Source organism: Phycomyces blakesleeanus (genome assembly GCF_001638985.1).
Source record: "Phycomyces blakesleeanus NRRL 1555(-) unplaced genomic scaffold PHYBLscaffold_8, whole genome shotgun sequence".
Taxonomy (NCBI): Eukaryota; Fungi; Mucoromycota; class Mucoromycetes; order Mucorales; family Phycomycetaceae; genus Phycomyces; species Phycomyces blakesleeanus.
This window is the reverse complement of record NW_017265141.1, coordinates 523,064-543,402: the sequence shown is the minus strand read 5'-3', so window position 1 is coordinate 543,402 and position 20,339 is coordinate 523,064. Positions and strand designations below refer to the sequence as shown.

The window sequence follows — 20,339 nt, the reverse complement described above, 5'->3', positions numbered from 1 at the left end:
AATTCTATAGTTTTCTCTTTTGCTCTCTCTGTGTGTGTGCGTAGTTACTATATTTCATCGTTAAAGTCCCGATTTGCTTATTGCGTCACAGTACGCGGCTTATCTCTTTATCTTAAGAGACTTAAGTGTAAAGGTGTATACTTTCATTATTCTTATTAAAGGCGTTTGGGTCTAGATTTGATTTTTGTTTCATTAATTAGTTACATACATACATATATGCATACACAATATATATATATACGCGTATAAATATATAAATATATATATGTATATATATAATATCTAAAGGAAATGATTTGTTCTTTATAGCTACACAGATATGTTGTTTTTGGTGAATTGTAAATTACTTTAATTGATATATGTATATATAGATATATATATCCAAGAAAGAGTTAAAAAAATAGAGGTCTATTGGACTCTGTTTTTTATCTATTTATCTATGAAAATAATACTAATCTTCGTATTATAGATATATGGGCAGGCCTCTTTTTATTAATCTTCTGTCATTTGTTTTGCTTTGTATCAGACTTGTTTGAAAATGAATGAAATATTAATTACATATTTGTATTTTATTTCAAGTATACTGTATCAGTTATTGGGTAAATAACGCACCCTATTAGAATAACTTTGATTATCAAGCAAACACGCACGCGCACACGCACACAAATAGGAACAAAACAAGAGAAAGAGATACAAAGTATCATAATAGTAAATATTCAACTGTTCCTCCATTGAGACAAGTATTAATAACTGAATGGTTTAAATTATATATACTTAATAAAATTAAAATCAAATTGATTGATATACTGTATTAAAGTATATTAAAATGCCTGAAAATTTGGACGTCTGGAAACAGCACCTGGTTACCATTATATATCAATAGCAGCTACAGCTTTAACTACAACTTCAGCTACAGCTCCAAAATCATGAATATTTTTGGAATAATTTTGTTAAATAAACCCGAATACATGTACATACATACACATAATAAACAACTTTAGGACTTCAATGATTGGCCTTATTTATTTACCAAGAAAGCAACTTGAGTCTTCAAAAAATAAAAGGAAAAACAGCAGTCAACTTGTACCTTGATTTATTACATATTCTATCAAGCCCTTGTTTACAGGTTACTCGCGTTGTAGTTGTGGAAAATAAAAAGAGATAAAATAAATTCAATAATAGTTTCTTTTCCAAGACCTAATTATTCATCATACATCTCATGCCACAAAAACAAAAACAAAAACAAAATCAAAAGGACTTTCTAGACTCACCCCATTCTTTTCTTCCTTCCATTACTACTACTTCTCCAAAAACAGCGCTATTTCCGTAAGCTTGTTCCCTTTTAGCTTCTCTTTAATTACATATCTCTACTCGTACTAAGTTTTTTTTTGCTTCATTTGGATTACCCGAACCAGCACCTTTTTCTTTTTCTTTCTGTCACCCAGATTTACCCTCAGCCAGTCTTGGTACACGGCAGCTAAGCCGTTTGATTTTTATTGGCGGAAAAAACCTACTTTGGCTCTGTATTGCTAAAATAAAAAATAAAAAATAAATAAATGAAACCACTACCACAACTCGATGCATTTATAATGCTTAATAATATTGCAGTAAAATTAGTATATGTACCATATCAACGTAACCTTACTTCAGGCACAATATATTCTCTATATTCTATAGTACCACTGTCCGATAAAAAACGTTCTTGTCTTTAAGATATCCCAAGACAGTTGCAGAGCATAAAGACCTCGTGTGTGCGAAAAAAAAGAAAAAAAGGAGATGGAACCTTGTAAAGAATAGCACTCAAATAGATATAACCTTAATTCCTATATAGTTTCTGGACTTCTTGTCACTCTGATCTGAATAAATGTTAGTTCTAAGTCCAGTGACCTATCAAAGTATGATGCACTACTAGTATTGTTATCTATGTATTATAGGCTTACATTTTTAGGGAAAAAAGAGTAATAGATAAAAATTTAATAGATATATGTATAAATAAATAAAACCTTTTATTTGTGCTCATTATCAATGCAATATTTTGATCGATATAAGCTTGATTGCATACATAGCTTTTTTGGCGGACTTTCTCTCTGTTCATTTCTTCCTTCCCTTTATTGAAAATATCTTCCGAGAATCGCAATTGATACTTTTAATACATCTGCTTGTATATATAGCTTGAGACTACTGCAGTATCTTGGTTTTTCTCCTAAAGAAACCGGAGAAACTAAACTAGATCAGGGCTATAGAAGCTAACAGCAATTGAACATGTAGTAAGTACATGTGTAAAGAGAAGAATTCCTAGAGTCCAACCTTGTTCCTTGTTTGGAATATATAACCACACACACGTACACGTACACATACACAGAAACATGTATTTGTATATGGTTTTTTTATACGGTGTATTGTGTACTGTGTACTGTGTACTGTGTACTGTGTACTGTGTGCTGTGTGCTGTGTACTGTGTACTGTGTACTGTGTACTGTGTACTGTGTGCTGTGTGCTGTGTACTGTGTACTGTGTACTGTGTACTGTGTAATTTGTACTAATACTATATATTGTAAATTGCATACTGTGTATTGTGTATTGTGTAAAGTGTATTAGGTAAAGTGTATTGTGTAAAGTGTATTGTGTACAATATACTGTGTACTGTATTGTGTATAATGTCTGTTTGAAAGAGTACACACGTTCATTTATAATTTGACACAAATTTGCTATTTAGCTAGTATTTTCTTCTGGGAATACAATATAGTATCTCAAACAGAAATAATAAGAATACAGAGGTGAATAATAGGAAAATTCTTATATCCTTGAAGAAGAGCCAGAGTAAGTATACTACGGTTTAAGTTTTTCCTTTACATGTATTCAACGCGTGAAGGAAATGACTGTGAGGATTACGCTCTTATTTTCTCTACATTTATTTATGTGCCGAGTCGAATACAGCTAGTGTACACATATCTAGACACTCTACGCGTATTAATTCTAGGCGTATATAACTAGTGAAACATGTTCTTCTTTTTTATGAATATTCATTCAGTTTAATTCACACACCGTGCATAAATTCACGGTGGTAGCATGTCACAGAGTGTGGCGAGCATATACAATACCCATAGGAAAGCAAAATATCTATACCGATCTCAAAATTTATGGTTCGCCAATCTAAATCTAAGATAAACAAGAAAGAAAGGAAAGAAAAAGGATACGAAGGATATATGCAGGCTAAAATATCGGTTGTTCTAATGAGGTATAATATAAAAACCAGTTAGAAATATCATTTTATGTACAATCTCCCCCAAATCCCACCCCAGAATATCTGTTTTTTTTTAGGAGCCGGTGATACATAAAAGATATTATACACATGTCTATTGTACAGTATAGAAACTTATATGTATACCTAAAGTATAACTAAAAGAGGTTTTGCACGAGATTGGTGTCCGAGCTTGGGCTTTTTTTTTCTCTTCTTCTTCTTACTACAATAAATATAATTCTAGCAGCTTCTTGTTTGGTTTTCTATTTTTTCTTGCTTCAAAAAAGAACAAACGGCACATTGTATATGTATATATATATACTACTATTATGTACCAATTTAATAAAAGAAAGGTTATACACCACACGTTACCTATCCTCTGATTCTCTTCCAGCACCGTATTTTGAAGAGCAGTTGTAATTTGATTTCCAAGGTGCAGATTGTTGGGTTCTTGTGTTAACTTTCTTTTGGTTCAAGTCATGCCGCTTTTCTCTCTCTTTTTCTTTAAAGTACATCACACAGTGTGACATGGTATCGTGTTGTGTGGTGCAGTGCAATTAGAATATGGCGCAATATCAAATGAGTAACGAAGAGGTTGCAGTATTTTCTCAATAGTATCTCCTACCCATCTTCTTCTTCTTCTTTATAATAAATTAACATTTCCAAGCCTACATGTAAATTAATGATATCATAATGCTACCATCTCCAGGATGCCCCTGACCATTTTTCTTTCTTTTATTATTGACCCCTCCCTACTTTTGGGTGATGCTTGTAAATGTACGACACATTCTGTCTATCGTAAATCACACAAACACATACATACATATGATAGGGTAATTTGTTTTTGGTTAGAATGATAGCAGGCTCCTCAGTATCTTGCTTCAAGCTGACTGTAAAGTAGTATAACTGTGTGTACATTCCTATAGCTCACAATCCGGCCTAATTATATTGTTTCTTTTTATTTGTCTTTCTTTTATTTTCTAAAAAAAAAACCTCAGTAACTTGTTTAGTCTAATATAATTAATGTCAACCGCACGTCTTTAAAATTAAGTAAGTTATAGCTAATTAGATTCACCTGTATGTTATACATATTTCTTAAGAAAAGTCAATTAGCTAAACACCTGTCAGAAGAATACATAGATTATACCTCAATTTTGAGAGTAAGAATAATTTAATACTATCATATATCTGTAATTTATCTACTAATAGAAGAAACTTCTGGAGTCTAAATAGCTTTGGATGGGCACAGATTGTATTATCTAGAATGGAAGTATCAAACGCAACATGGTTTATGTTAAGAAAATTCATCAACCTTATCACACACTTATCTCTATCTTTAGATAGCTTTAAAATAGCTGCATATGTAGTATGACATATGAGTGTGTATATTTATGATGTATATATATCATTTAGTTAATGAGGTGAGTAAAGAAGTATTAATGCATGTAGTACAGCTTGATTTACTACATTAAAGACAAATGAAATATATATATATATTAGATTTCTTATTAAAAATTCGCTTGTGTGGGGAGACTCTGATTAAACTTTGACAGGACAAAAAATGATGTAATGATTTTTTCCGTCCTTTAAGCTATCTGATATCTTTTTTTAAAAGAAATCGAATACATTAAATCAAAATTTACATTGTACTATAGTTAATTATATTTACTGGAAAACTATTAGTTTATATATATATATATATATTATTTCTCTGCAAAAATCATCTCTATTATTATTACGAAATCATCAGCTTCAAATCAAGATCAAAAGAATCAATATTGCGTTAAAATTAATAGCCGAATCTAGTATTTAACATAAAAGAGTTGTAATATTGGATTGTATGTTACACATGCATATCTACTCCTTTTGAGACTGATCTTAAATATATATATATATGTAAAAGGGAAGCACACTGATACTATAATCATTACTTTATATCTAAGCTCGAGTATTATATGTTACTTTACGAGCAGAATTCTTTTAAACAAACAAAGTCTAAAGCTTTATTAATATTTCTTCAAGTACTTCAAGTATTGTCTTCTTATTCTTTATATATATATATATTCAATTCATTTTTTTGGCAAGCTTGTATTTATCTGATTAATTTAGCCCGGACTCTAGGTTGACTTCTCAGGTTGTACTGTATTTTTCTTTGTGTTTTCATGTACTACTTTATGATGCCATTGAGATTCTTTCTAGTAAGATGACTTCATATACATCGGCAATTAAATAGATGGCTGAACTTGACTTTCAGTTTCATGTTCCCATCTTTAAACTACGTTTATTACAAAAGACCATGCCTTTATTTGTTTGATCTGTTTTATGAAAGAAGTAAATTCCCGTAGCTAAATTAAGGTACAAGTCAAAATAAGAAATAAAAGGAACCTTGATATTATTTTATGTGATTCGGGAATTTGGATTATATTACAAACCCTAATGTTTAGTTTGTACCAATTATAGATTTTCGACCAATAATTTCCTTCGGTAAAGGTTCGACTGACTCTTGTATTATCTATCAGTATGCATTATTGACTTTTTTTCTTAAAAATAATTTAGATATATACTATCGAATTAATTAGTGATCTATTTGGCATTCTAGTGTACTATATCGGCTAATTGAAAACCGAAGAACTTCTTTTATAGAGTAAACCTACTTAAATTGACAGCAAGATAAATGTAAAAATATTGATCAAATAAAACACATGTAATGAAGCTCAGTTAATCCAAACTTTTATGCAGATAAAAATTAGCTTATTGCAACATAAATCGATATACTTAGATTTGATAGTCTATTGAAAAAGATAGAAAAGTAATCGGGCAAAGTTCTATTAAGGGTAGGGAAAATGAAGTATTTTCTTTCCTTGGGCCATTTATAAATTATCTTACGAGAAATTCTCAGTACATTAGACTTTGAGCTTTAATAAATATAAGTCTCATAAAAAGACTCGGTGTAAGAGATACAGATAGTAAGATAAAATATGGGGTAATATCATATTTTGAGCATAAAATTATTTTGATTCAAATATAATATTAATGGGACTGTTTAGTGCTTATCCGTTATTTAGCCAGACATGTCGTGATTTCAAGAAGATGTCAATTCCACTAGAATCTACACGAATTGAGAAGGGGTAGGTAGGCTTTTTTTTTAAAAAAATAAAATAAAATAAATAAGAATGATAATAATAATAATCAGCCATTAAATATATTCCAAATATAGTATTATTATAAAAACCAAAGTAATTTTGAGGAGATGTCTGTGCCGGGGTATCAGATTTCTTGATTTGAACAATATTTATTTTACCAGATAAAGAAGGACTACCTTTCCGACTAGAGAGCTGACAAAGATTGTAATTTCACATACGCTTTATACTGCATATGAAACCCCCAAGCCCAATATTACCTAATCGTTTACGAATGATAAGAAGTTGAAGATAATTGTTAATTACAGCGGCGACGATACACAAATGAGAAGCGACATATGATTGAAAGAACAAGTCCGACAAACTTTTCAGGTGTGTTTCATAGCGATTAAAGAAATTGCATATTGATTAATGGTGTTTTAAGCTATTTAGTCGTGTACTTGATGGATCCAGATATTATTTTCCAAGTTATTTTAGAATAACTAGCTCGATTAGATTTAGAAGCAAAAAATAAACTGAAGACCTAAAAGGCCCAGAGAAGGAGATCAGAAATATAGAGTTTATATATTACTATTACTGTGACAATAAAGACTGACTGTGCTTATAGTAATAAAACCACATTTGTGAGTATATATCATTACTATAAATCAATCAGCATACGCCTACATTTAACCTTAATATATATATTATATTCATACAAAAGAATAATCTTTTACTAGATTTACTCTCATACATAAAACCTCAGGAGAATCCAAATAAAATTTGGTTTGTATAGTAAAATCATAACAAAATTAAAGAATAACATGGTATTGATATAATGTGTTTGCCAGAGACTTAGAAAGATAAGCATCAGTTGTGCTATCTTCATTAGCCACACTATGACAAAAAAACTTCCTAAAAGGGGGATTGTAATGATATTCCACTCATTACCAGGGTCTGATCACATGTCAATGAGATATGTGGGAGAGAGCTTAAAAGACTATGTGACACAGAGTCTGTGTGAGAGAGGGGAACAGCATAAAAGATGATCTGGATATAGTGAAAAACTCTTCAAACTATTGTACCTATTCCAAATGACAGATGTGCGAAAAATATATTAAATATATTGCCTTGGGATCCTAACAGTATGAACGGCATAAATGATATTAATATGAATTATCATTACGTGAGGTATATTGTATAACTTTGAAGTAGTTTAGCTTTCTACCTAGAATATCCCAGCCAATCACATTTCATAATAGAAATGTGTGGCAAAGAAAAGAAAGAAATAAAGAAAAAAGGTAAAAATGTGAGATATATGTCTCTTCTTTATAGTCACTCATTGAGTGGCTGACGTACAGCTGCTCTATATTACATCTATGTTATAAGATGCATACAGTATGTGCAAAGAGCTACCATCTTTAGGATATAAAGAAAAGAAAACACAGTTAAATTCATGCACTTGCACGATATAGGGTGAAATTTATTATCGGTGTTTAAACACGACGCTTACCTGCCTATTCTTATGCAATAAGTTACGAAAAACTATAAAATAGTTTTTTGTTTGTAGGAAGCTTTGTGCTTAAGAGGTTTGGTAAGCCTCTATTGTTGCAAAGTAAAAGAAAGCACCAAGGTTTTTGTTTTGGATTTCATTTGTTATATGACGTTTTTGAGAGTCGTATTTTCTAAAGTGAGAGATGGTGAGAGCCCAAGAAAGCACAACCCGTAACCATACCTTCGCAAAAAGATAGGATAGATCTGATGGCTTCTTGGCTCTACCAGGAGTGAAAGTAATCTAAAGGCAAACATGAAACAATGGGGAGATAGATGGAAGAACATGCTGGAGTGCAGCGAAAACGAGAAGAGATAGCGTAGATATTGACCAAGAGGGATGGAGAAGTTCTGAGCTAGACCAGAGGAAAGGATTCAAGCTCATTGTCATCACATTTTCATTAACATTGCCCACACAATGACAATAAGAGAGAGAGATTGTGTGTAGAAAATTACCGAGATGGGTGGAGAGAATGACCGAGAGAGTGGGCTGAAATAGTGACCAAGATGATGAGCGGGAACATATAGGGGGAGCTTTACATCTTGACTAACTCTTCACACTATCTTTACCGACCAAAGTGAAGTATGTGCGAAAGAGTTGGGTGCTATAAAATAATTACAAAACAATACAAAGTTTCCGTCTAAGAACACACTTCTAGTCTTAAATGGTAGTGATGCTCTTTTATTACCTTAATCCACATGTAATTCCTGTACTGAGTACTGAGTACAATTAATAAACATATAGTCTTTAAACATTTAAACCACTAAAGCTTTTCGAGTTTTTTTTTGTCTGAGTAGATATCTCTTACAAGCGTATATAAATCAAGAACTTTAACATGGTACCCTACCTGAGCGCTAACAATAAAAAAGAGTAATGCCATACGCTGGTAGTTGTATTATTACTATATACTAGAGTACTGTAAGTAACACTAATAAATATGAATTTGTTAATAAATAGTATACTGGATATATCTTTATGACAGATATTTTAAAGCTATTTTTTTTTAAAAAAAATGGTACTACAAAAGGCAAGTGTCCAAGAGTATTATCCATAATTTATTAGAGAGAAAGGGTAAAGAAGCACTGTGCATAAAGCCACAAAGCGTTCAATATAATCAACCTCAACAAGTAGAAGCAATATTAATACATAAATACTACTCAAAAAACCTTAAAAGATTAGTTAAAAAAAGAGATAAATATACGCTAAAAAAAAGTACTCATGAAGAAGAAAGTTTAAAAATTCAAATACCTGTAATATTTAGATATAATATATTGAGAGTTATCTATTAAACTATCGCATAATGAAGCTTAATTGCATAGTCAAATAAGTCTTTTGTCAACCTATGTTAAAGTCATATTTTTTAGATACCATAATCTTCAAGTAATTAAGTCTACAAGAGATTCACTTTTGGTATCCGGATGCCTTTGTACGAGTGCGTCGGGATCTAGAACATTTGTTGGAAATCTGGAATCTAAAAGGTATGCTAAGGTTTTGAGAATATCTGACCTCCACTTCAAGAGCATTCTTTAACGAGTGTATTAGTTGAATGTGACTTGAAACATTGGCAGAATGCTATAGTATATAACATTTATATAATCATTTCAATATGAAGTAAAGCAATAATCTATGGCATTTTCTTGGATGACTCCATAGACGACCAAGCCATAACTATACTTAATGTATTGAACACTATTTAAATAAGAAGATAAGAAGGTCTAACATGTAGAACATTTAGAACATATACACTTGATACAATTTTCAGAATTATTGGAAAAGGAATGGAAATATATTTCTAAAAAATATATACAAGTATTCGACTTTAATTATACACCAAAGATGTCAGACAATTATTATTATCTATTTTCTAAATAGTGGAAGATCTGTACTCAGTACGTGTGCTATATATGTTTCCCACCTGTACTCTGTATTTTACCCTGTTCATTTAAAGTTTGGTTGACTTTGAACTATTGAGCTATTTAACTACACTCAGTGTACTTTCAAAGAAATATCAAAGCATTTATAATACAAAGGGTCAGCCCCAGAGGTTGCACCGTTTTTTAGCATGTTGACTATTGTGAACACCATCTACAAAAATTTGGAGAAAATCAAATGTGAAGAAAAAGTGAATTTAGGTATCTTAAAGAGAATCACCGCACTAAAAATGTAGTCATCGCGATATTTTATATGCTAAATACAAAATGGGGATTTTTAAGAATATCCGCATTATCATATCGGCTAATTCACTTCCCAGGAGTGGGTATTTCTCCAATAGTCTAATTTCATTGCTCACATAAACTTTAAAAAGCTGCCTGACATGGATATTTTAGACCATTGTGTACTTTATGACAAATATCCTGAAGAATAGTAAGAGTATTAATCACATATTGCCAAGTACAAACCTTAGTACACCTCAAGTTCTCATTTATGAGCTGCCGTGAGAGTATAAAGCTTCATGGAGTCTTCTAATATTTCACAAGACAGCCACATTATAAAACAAAAACTTTATAATCTTCTTTGTGCTGCCTATACACATATCTTTAATTACCGACTTTGGAGGCTTTTTTCTAAGGTGATACATTCGAACATATTTTATTCTATATTGGCAGTAGACTTTTCTGCGGGGAGCAAATAATTAGGATCGATCCAACTTCCCATCCAAAAGTAACCACAATCATACACAATCTTAATTTTTATAGGTATTTAAGATACTTGAAGACGAGAGCTCGCTCCAATAATATGCCATTAAATCCTCATTAGCGGCATATAAACGGTCTATCCAAGGTCAGATTGTTAGGCTGTTTTAAAGTATTAATTATGTGTTAGAAAAGTAGTTCGTGTAGATACACACTCACATATACCTAAAAATATTAGAACCTTGATGTGTAACTTGTCTGGCGCTATATTTAACAGCTAACACAATTATATTTTCATCGGCAAGATTTAATCTAAATGTGAGCCTGTATGACTACGTCCAGGGGTGTCTCCGAAGACAACGGACAGTATATCAGTATCGATCCTGAGACACGTTTTTCACTCTCTTCAACCTACTTGATTAGTAACAGGCCTTAAATTTCGAATAGTTGAAGCTTATTACCCAAAAATTATCTCAGCAGGAAAATACAAATATCATGTCGTTCTCACCCGTTTCTTCAGGGCACTTCCACGAATCTCTATCCTCCAACAATTCTGGATGTACTCTCATTAGAAACATTTCCCCACAAGTAATTCAAAACTTCTTGCGAGTCCCTATCACAGCAATACAGTCACCATTTCTGCAGGCAAGATTTGCTCAGTGAGAGATATTTGGAATACCTGTCTGTCCCACAAACCCTATATCATCTGGTAGCGACTTATATACAACAAGATCCCTTGGTGTCAGCGGCTGTTTTTCTAGAAAACTAAAGATATTGACGGTCCCAATTACCTCTTGTGCAGCTTTCCAAAAAAAAACCGATAAGCATTCTTTCTGGGCTTGCAGATTCAAGAACATAATGCTGAGACAAACACTTTATGGTTTGCTTTCGGGCCCCATCCAGCTTCAGTAGTCTCACTTCTTTAGCCCCGCCATCCCTCCAATAATTAGACCACTCAATACCGATATCAGTCTTCTATATGTTTTATGTCGCACAATTAGCAAACTATGGAAAGTGCACTTTTGTCTGGTCTTTGTTGAGGTACCTTTCGTAATGAACCGTATATCGGCCATAATTACATAGCAAACAAGAGCTATAGAGGCGGAAGAAGCCCTTGCCCAACTATAGTCCCCTTTATTTTTTATGCTCTTAAGGTTCCTTATAAGCAATACAACCAAATCCAAGTATGAGATCTGCATATGTAAAATTTTGGATTTATTAAGTACTGATATGACCCTCTAACTTCTTGTTCTCAAGGCTATAATGTGTAAGATCAATAAAGGCATAAAGAATAACTTACTTTTTGCAGACTTATCCCTTGGATTTGATAAGATGAGCCCTCTTTAATATATTTCTTTAAAGTTATCTATAAGTCAATCACACCTGGACCTCTTATTTTACTTTATTTTGTACTTTTGACTTTGTGGAAGACCTTGATTAGATTATGAAAAATTCTTCTGTTAATTATGCCCTAAATGCAGGTTTCATGTTGGGATAGTATAATATATCGAAAACGGGTGCAAAAATACATTGCTTAATTGAGGTACTATATACATGATCGGCTAAATTATATTTTCTTACTTTTATGTTTGTCTCTCTATTCATATGTTAATTTCAGCTTGAACTCCCTCCTCCAGAATACCTTGCTTTCTGTATCGTGAGATTTTCTGTAATGAGTCATATCCCAAGAATTCAAGAGAGTTCCTTTTTATATTTGTAGTCCTTGACAAATTCGACAGGGATATACGGTATCTGCCTATATTCATACATGTAAATATTGACATATATTAATACGCTGAATAAGATACTTACGAGAGAATTTCTACAAGTATTTAGTCAAGGGTACGGATTTGGTTATAGGACACAATTTTGAATCTCTGCACTTTCTCTAGTCTAGGGGTACATTCCTGACTCTTCATTCCATTAGTTTGCTTGTCTTTTCCCTACAATACCATAATATTGCATAGTATGTTACCACACTAACTGAGTATCCACGTATTTAAAATACCTGCTTTACCAAAGATTATAACGAATTATTGTGCAAATATAAGAAAGACAGTATAAATCTTTTTCTCCAAAACCTTTTAATTTGTATATATATATATACTGTTTAGGATTTCACCATTTCGGAAATTAAAAATTTTTATGACAAAAGTCTATAGGCTATGTATGTAATTTGTGATTACTTAAACACTCTGATCATGGGCACTTGATATTTGTACCAGAAAGTTTTTTAACAGCTTTGAAATAACTATACTACCAAAGAAAAAACAGAGTACCTAACTTTTGGTATCTTAGCACGCTATGAGATATATTATACGCTTTTATTATTATTAGATATTTATTTATTACCGTATAAAATGATTTAGTTTTTGCTCTTAATGCTTTTAAAGAAGTTTGAGATAGTTAGAGCCGTAATTTTATTAAGTCCATACTATTTTAGTACTCTTTTAATAGCTGGTATAGAGATGTAATGAAAATATCTTTTATGAAGACAGCCCAATTTTATTATAGAATCAGATACCTGTGTGGTATACACACCACAATTGAGTGAAGAACAGACCATACAACCAAACACTGGTTCTTTCTTGCTAATAAACCTGACAAGTTAACAATCTCCGGAACTGTTACACACCAAGCACACGTACACTACACACTCATACAGTGTAAACCAGCCATTACACATCAGGGATTTGAATTACAGGGATTTGAATAGTAGCAGATATAAACAATATTATTTTGTCTCTTTAATAAATAGCACTCTCACAGTAAAAAATGAGGTATTCGAGATTGTATATGGGTTAGTATCTACTTTTCCTATTATTGAGATACTAACCCATACACAATCCCGAATACCTCAACCTGAACCCTGATACAAACATAAACTCTTGGAAAATTGCACTTTCCTATATTCTATTTATACCAAGAGTTTATATAAAGGTTATTTTAATCTTAATGCAATCCACTTTCTTAAATTTGTGTATCCTTTTTTTTTACCCTCACTTAAGACGCTGCCTTAAGAATTGCCAAATCTTCTCGTCTATACATCTTAACTAGATATACGGCCTATAGCTTACTAAATTACTTAAGTCTATATATATGAGACTTAAATATTAAAATATCTCGCTACATATTACGTTTAGATAAAGACAAAATACATAGCTCTTTTTTATACTCACCAAGTAATAATATACACCTCAGACTATATGAGATAATGAATTGCCGTTGGAAAATGAAAGTAAAGATTTGTAGTAGTACGTTAACAAGTATCACATGAGAAACGTTCTATAGTATTTTAACAATGTTAAATATATATACATTGCATTTATACTAAGCATATGTGATACTTAAAGTATAAATTCGCTTATAAACATTATGTCAATTGAATTAAACACCACATATAAGCCTGTCTTACTAGATGTTTTTTTTTACCTTTTTGTTGGCCCTGAAAAAGTATCTATTTTATATTGCGTAACGTGCTCTCATATCTGGTAATCTTAGACACGTTATGACAGTTGTACAGTTCAGTAAAAGGCAATTGAAAGGTTTTTACAGACACTTTTTTATAGCGCCCTTCCCCCTAATTTTGTTGATAGAAACGTTAACTATATATATAACATAAAAAATATTGAAGTATTCTCTGATATTTATATCTAAATAAAATATGTGTAATTTTATTATGTCCTAGTTGTGTTTATACTGAATACTGACTAATATTGTCAAAAGTAATCTTAAGTTATAAGAGATAATTTTATTACATAAGAATATTTATGGTAGCTCAAGAAAAGATGGAGCAGCTATTGTGGTTTTACTATGAATAGCAAATAATTGTTTTTTTGGTAGAATAGCTGTTAAATACTTGCCAGGTATATACTATATTACTCAAGTCACTGTTTATAAGTAAAGCTTATTCATTTATACTGGATATATTAAGTCAGTCAGTTGGTGTTGTACAGTATGCTAATTAAAAAATGCAAACAGATATTATTTTTAAAATATAGTATCATAAATTGGGTCTTTATCCGTGTAACATTAGTGCCCATAAAGAACTAGAGAAAACTTTAAAGATTTCAGAAGGCAAGGCATTTGTCAGTTTTATAAAAGACGTCGATTCCCAGAAATATCTGCTCTAAATCTAATCCTCATTAAGTTATTACTTATATATTATACAGTACCCTTTTGTATATACGTGTTTATAGTACTATTGAAAGGAAGTTATAATAATGAATTTCAATTAGAGTTGAACTGTAATTTCGATCTTTGTTAATGGGATATATTTTGAAAGAAATAATACATGATAGCAACATAAGACAATATCCGGTATGGTTGTATTTTTCAGCATATTATATTTTAATGAATATCCATTAGTTAATAATAATTCTTTATGCTTTCAGTATAAGATAGTATATTATTTCCTTGGCTAATAATGATATACAAAGATTATGTAAAAATATGTCAGATATTAATTTATATAATATTACGATTACGGTCAGTACTACTTAATACATCTTTTAAAATTTAACTATTGGAGAAAACATAATATATCTTTTAAAATTAATAGCTTAATAAATGGTCAAATCAAAGACTTTGTATCTAGGGAAACAAAGGCCAGTATGCTTATTTAAACTTCACATAAGAAAAGGAGTAACTATATTATTATGATATTATGTTACAAACTCGAGTGTGCGTAGATTACTAACAAGGTCTTACGTACACATGTCTCTAAAACATTGTCTTGTGAATTCGGAAATTAATTCATTTTATTTCTTTTAAAATTTGATCTTCATATTGTATAAGATATGTGTGATAGTTAATATTTTTTAATCAAACTTTTAAAAGTAGAGTATTATTATTTATATAAAGTATAAGTTCCATTATATCAGCGCCCATATCTCTACTATTTTCTTATCCAGCTATACTGGTTATTGGCCCATAAAAGCCTAAATCATCTAAGAATTCACTCTAAAAAAGCTGACGATGTTAAAATAAAGATTTGAGTAATGAGTATCTTAACAGAAGTAGCTATAATAACTTGTAGACAAAAACTCTCCCTTGTTTTTGGAAATTAGACTTAGCTTATAGTATAGATTGATCCTCTTATAAAATATCTCTTAAATATATCACTGGTCTTTATATATATATATATATATATTTGTCGCTGTAAACTCATGCTACTTTAAATAAGAATAGTAAGTATACTTAATATAAACTGTTACTGTTCGAACATTAGATTTAGTTATATTACTAATACCTTAATCCTGGTAGAATCAAATTTTTAGCTTATTTAAGAGCTATTTTTTATAATATACTGTTATTTTGAAATATACAAAGGCCTTGTATTTTTGCTACTAAGTCTTAAGAAGTTATATTCACTTAATCAAGCTGTTGGTGGAGATACGAATATTTTCATTTCAACATGTTAAAGAAATTTTATCATTTTTTATCAAATGTACTAGATCACACTGATTGTGACTGTATCATTGTAAAGATAACTTTAATAGGTATATGCAAACGCAAAATTATTTTAAATGTAATTAATTATATTTTTAATATTTCTTTTATTTTAACTACGATTTCATGGCTACAAAGTATATTGAGTAAGTTTTTATAGACTTTGAGTTAATGGGATATATTTCAAAACAGAAAATGAGTATTTCCCTTATGGCGGCTCGACGTTAAAGCTATACTAGTTAGTATAGAAACAAATGGTACAATCTGGTAAACATTATGGTCTACGATTATTTTAAAGATTTTGTCATTACAACCATTTTCGCGCCTTTTCTAGCTTTACTTTAATGTGATATATATATATATGCTTAACACTCAATAATAACGTAGAAGTATGTATTATAGAATATTGTATTTATAAATTGTACATTTTATGTCTAATTGGAATAATGTTTGAGACTTACTACGTACTTTTATTTTAAAACATTACAATATTTATTCTTTACTTTCAATTTGTTATTGGTTTGTTTTATGAGGGATATATATGAGTTAGTTTTTCTGAAAACAAGCTAGTAATAATAATAATATTGGTTTGTAAAGTACTTATTTTTTGTGGACTAATAGATATTATTTGTATTAGAATTTTGGCGATTACAAAATATCAAATTGTTATCGGGCGCAAAAATACACCATTAGCAGATATAACTAGCGACGAGAATAAATTTCAGCCAAGATAGCCACTTATCCTAAAATTTCGAATATTAAATGTGGCAAGTGTTTTTTATGGAGTGTAAGCTAGTTTATATTGATAGCTTTAATTAAGATTCTATAATTCTCTTGGTGATTGCTTCCATGTGCCTGAACTAGAATTGAGTAAACTATAGTCTATAAAGTAACTTGATCCTTTAAGTTTATACTATTATGTTCATTTATGTCTACCGAAAGACCTGACACTTGTAATATTAAGTCTGTGGTGTCTAAGAATAAGTATAACTGTCTCAGTATATGTATAGAATATATTAACTCTAAATCAAGTATAATACATTGATATATCCAAGTATTATATGTCAGATCATTTTATATTTTAACGCGTATTATTTTCATCAATTCCGACTCAATATCTTTAATTGATTTATAAAAACAGTTTGTTCATTTATATCTCTATTTAATATTAGTTTTTTTAAATACGTTCAACATGATTTGGAAATACTGAAAGTTAATCTGGTTCTCCCAGTACAGATGGTATTTTAAAGAGCCTAGCTAGACTATATTATAATAATAGGGCTCAAACCAACAGACAAAAAAAAAAGCTAAAGCTTTAATATAAAATCGAATGATTCTATTTGGAGATAAAAATAACAAGATAAGTAACTCGCAATAAGATAAATGTATTTGACCCAATTTAACTAATGATAATAACATAAGAACCTTACAAAGTATAGAGTATATATATATTTTGCACTGGCTCATGCTTTTTGTATATGCACTTTGAGGCTTGAGACGTGATATTCTTGTTTCAAGGGATATTTAAGATATGCCCTTATAGACCAAGGCAAAACGTTTACTTTATGATTCTTTAGCATGCGGTGTATTTCTTAAGCAGCTTACTCTATGCTAATCATCTTCTATTTTGTAGCGTAAAATATTACAATTCTATTGGCTTAAAGATGTCAGGTCAGCTATATATAATGCAGCTAGTTTCACGAAATTTTATTGGTTATTTTCTATTGTTTTTATACACTCTGATAGACAAACTCTGTTACATGAGCTACAAATAAACATATGCTATAATAGACTAGTAAGGGGATACAAAGCTCACTTAAAAGGAGGAAAAGTCATGGCCCTGAGATACTAGCCAGTTTGGTATTGCCAAATTCGTTAATTTTTGTCCAGAAAATCTGCACTTAAACAACGTCACAGAACTTATAGAACTTGGAAATTACAACCCTGACCTCTAGGCCTCTCTTTCCTTTCACCTCCTTAGTTACAACACGCCTTGTCTCATTCCAACCAAAATTGCTTTTTTTTTGCCAATCTCGCAATCACACATAAAAAAATACAAAAGTCTACTAAATGTACACAGACGATCAGCACAAATGGTCATCTCAATCGATGTCGCCGGCTCATCTACCATCGCAATATACTCAGCGAAGTTTGAAGTCAAACTCACACCAGTCTCACCAAACTTATTACGAAGAGCAATATATGCCTATCACATATTATGAAAATAATGAAAACTATGATTATATGGATGAAGAACAATATTATTCAGACTGGATTGAGCCAGAAGGCTTTGACACCTCTTATATGTACCAAGAGGATGAATATGAGCAAGACTGGTATGATGATTATAATTTGGGGCAAGACAATTACAATGATAGTAGTATGTCGTATGCTCCACAATATAATAATCCCTACAGCTCTCATACTTCCCAATGGGATCACAACGAAGCGCATGAATATCCATATTATTCAGAATCTCAATTCTCGGATTACAGTTATAATAATAACGTCCATCACACTTACAAAGATTACTACGGAAATTATAACTATGACGAAAATGAGGCGTACGAAAAATCTTGGCGAAGTAATTCCAATAATAGCCAAACTACGTACAAAGAAAAAGAGTCCAACAAGCGTAGCTACCCATTTACACCTGCTTCTCTATCCACACACACACAACATATTCAAAAATTCAAAAAACAAGACTACAAAAAGGATCTTATAATTCCTTCAAGTGGCTCTGAAATCGAAACTTCTTTATCTTCTGATAACCCAGAAGAAACATGTGTTTTAAAGAGAGACTATCAGATAGGTAAAATAAGAATAGTAATAATAAGAATAAGATTAAACCCACTAACTCTATATCATTAATAATTTACCAAACAAACATATATATATACATTACTATACATATCTAATGTCCAAGAAACATATTTATTTATTTACTTATTAGAAGAAGAAGAAGGAGATGATGATGATGATGAAGAAGAAGAAGAAGAAGACGACGACGACGACGACGACGACGACGATGACGATGACGACGATGAAAATGAAGATGAAGATGAAAAAGTAAAAAACGTAGAAGAAGTAAAAGAATTAGAAGAATTAGAGGTAGAAACGGTAGACGAAGATTCTACAGAGCTTTCTTCTGTTTCAAGAAAAGCAAAAGAGTATAGTATTGCGATTGGAAGCATTGAAACGAAGTTTTTAGCCTCTAAAGAGGAGTAAGCGATTCTTTTATTTTTATTTTATTTATTTTTTAAAAAGAATTTTTATTTTTTTAAGAAAAAAATAACCTCGAATTTTGGGCATTTTTTATAGAACTTACAGAAAGAAGCTATGTCTATTAAAAGAGCAGCTCGAATCAGTTCAAAAAGGTACAACCAAGCCGTCGTACCACTAAATCATTTATCAAGTCAGTGACTAACATATTTTTTTGTACAAACACGATTAAAACAGAGGAATATGAACCTTTCAAGGAACAGATAAAGAACCTTACAGACATTCGTAACAGCGCAATAAAACAAGCAAAAATATCAATGGAGTATCAACTTGCATGTATCGAGAAACAGTACGACAATGAAAGAAAGACGGTAGAAAACGAACTCTTAGTATGTTATCTAATATAAAATAAAAAAGGAAACAAGTATTCTGCTGATGACTAGATTAATTCCTTTATTTTTTTTAGACAGACAGACATGAGCTCCAAGCAGCTATAGGTAGCTTCCTTGAAGAAAAAAATAAGCGCCTAAGAATCAGTGAAAAGAATCCTGACGCAGCCAACGACAAATCCACTGAACGGTACAATAACAAAGGCACCAACAAATCTATAGAAATAGCGGAAGGTAATTAAGATAAATAAATCAATGAATATTTTAATGCTAATTTACCTTGTAACTCACATTCTTCTCCCCACAACAAACTAGCAGAGCCTATGTTTACACGAAGTCGCAACAAGCTCAGAATAGGTCAAGAGCTTCTAAACGTTGAAAAGGTTTTTGTAAAGAAAAGCGGAATGCTTCGTGCAGTAGCAAACCGCCGCCACACTGTGGATCATATCCTTTTTCTTTTTTATTCCTCTTTATAAGGCTACTTTGAACGCTTGATGTACATTATCCTTAACCTGATTTTCATCTATTACGTATGAAAGATAGAGCAAACCTTGATACTGCTCTCACAGCAATGAATGTAGCAGAACTCGATTCAGACTTGGCCTTGATACGCAAGGTAAGTTTTATTTCCTGATGTTGTAATGAAGACTCTAATATTTTTTGTCTTAGAGCATTACGAAATCAAAGGATACTCCCAAAAAACTCGGTTCTTAAAACCACACTGATTATTGG

General features: G+C 31.2%; 3 protein-coding genes across 3 annotated transcripts; all 3 read right to left on the bottom strand.

Moving 5' to 3' along the window:
* Window positions 1-3,037: 3,037 nt before the first annotated feature.
* Window positions 3,038-3,771, bottom strand: PHYBLDRAFT_61177 (hypothetical protein; the record flags this gene model as incomplete). The annotated part of the gene is made up of 2 exons (XM_018440767.1): window positions 3,038-3,230; window positions 3,614-3,771. 2 exons carry the CDS (start codon window positions 3,769-3,771, stop codon window positions 3,038-3,040), a joined length of 351 nt encoding a protein of 116 aa, XP_018292815.1.
* A 4,171-nt stretch (window positions 3,772-7,942) lies between these two features.
* Window positions 7,943-8,296, bottom strand: PHYBLDRAFT_144137 (hypothetical protein; the record flags this gene model as incomplete). Its single annotated transcript, XM_018431147.1, has 2 exons — window positions 7,943-8,095; window positions 8,168-8,296. The coding sequence occupies 2 exons, from the start codon at window positions 8,294-8,296 to the stop codon at window positions 7,943-7,945; spliced, it is 282 nt and encodes a 93-aa protein (XP_018292814.1).
* A 2,299-nt stretch (window positions 8,297-10,595) lies between these two features.
* PHYBLDRAFT_167119 (hypothetical protein) lies at window positions 10,596-12,464 on the bottom strand (the record flags this gene model as incomplete). The annotated part of the gene is made up of 7 exons (XM_018435566.1): window positions 10,596-10,684; window positions 11,054-11,107; window positions 11,337-11,520; window positions 11,625-11,738; window positions 11,846-11,862; window positions 12,188-12,301; window positions 12,392-12,464. 7 exons carry the CDS (start codon window positions 12,462-12,464, stop codon window positions 10,596-10,598), a joined length of 645 nt encoding a protein of 214 aa, XP_018292813.1.
* Window positions 12,465-20,339: the final 7,875 nt, after the last annotated feature.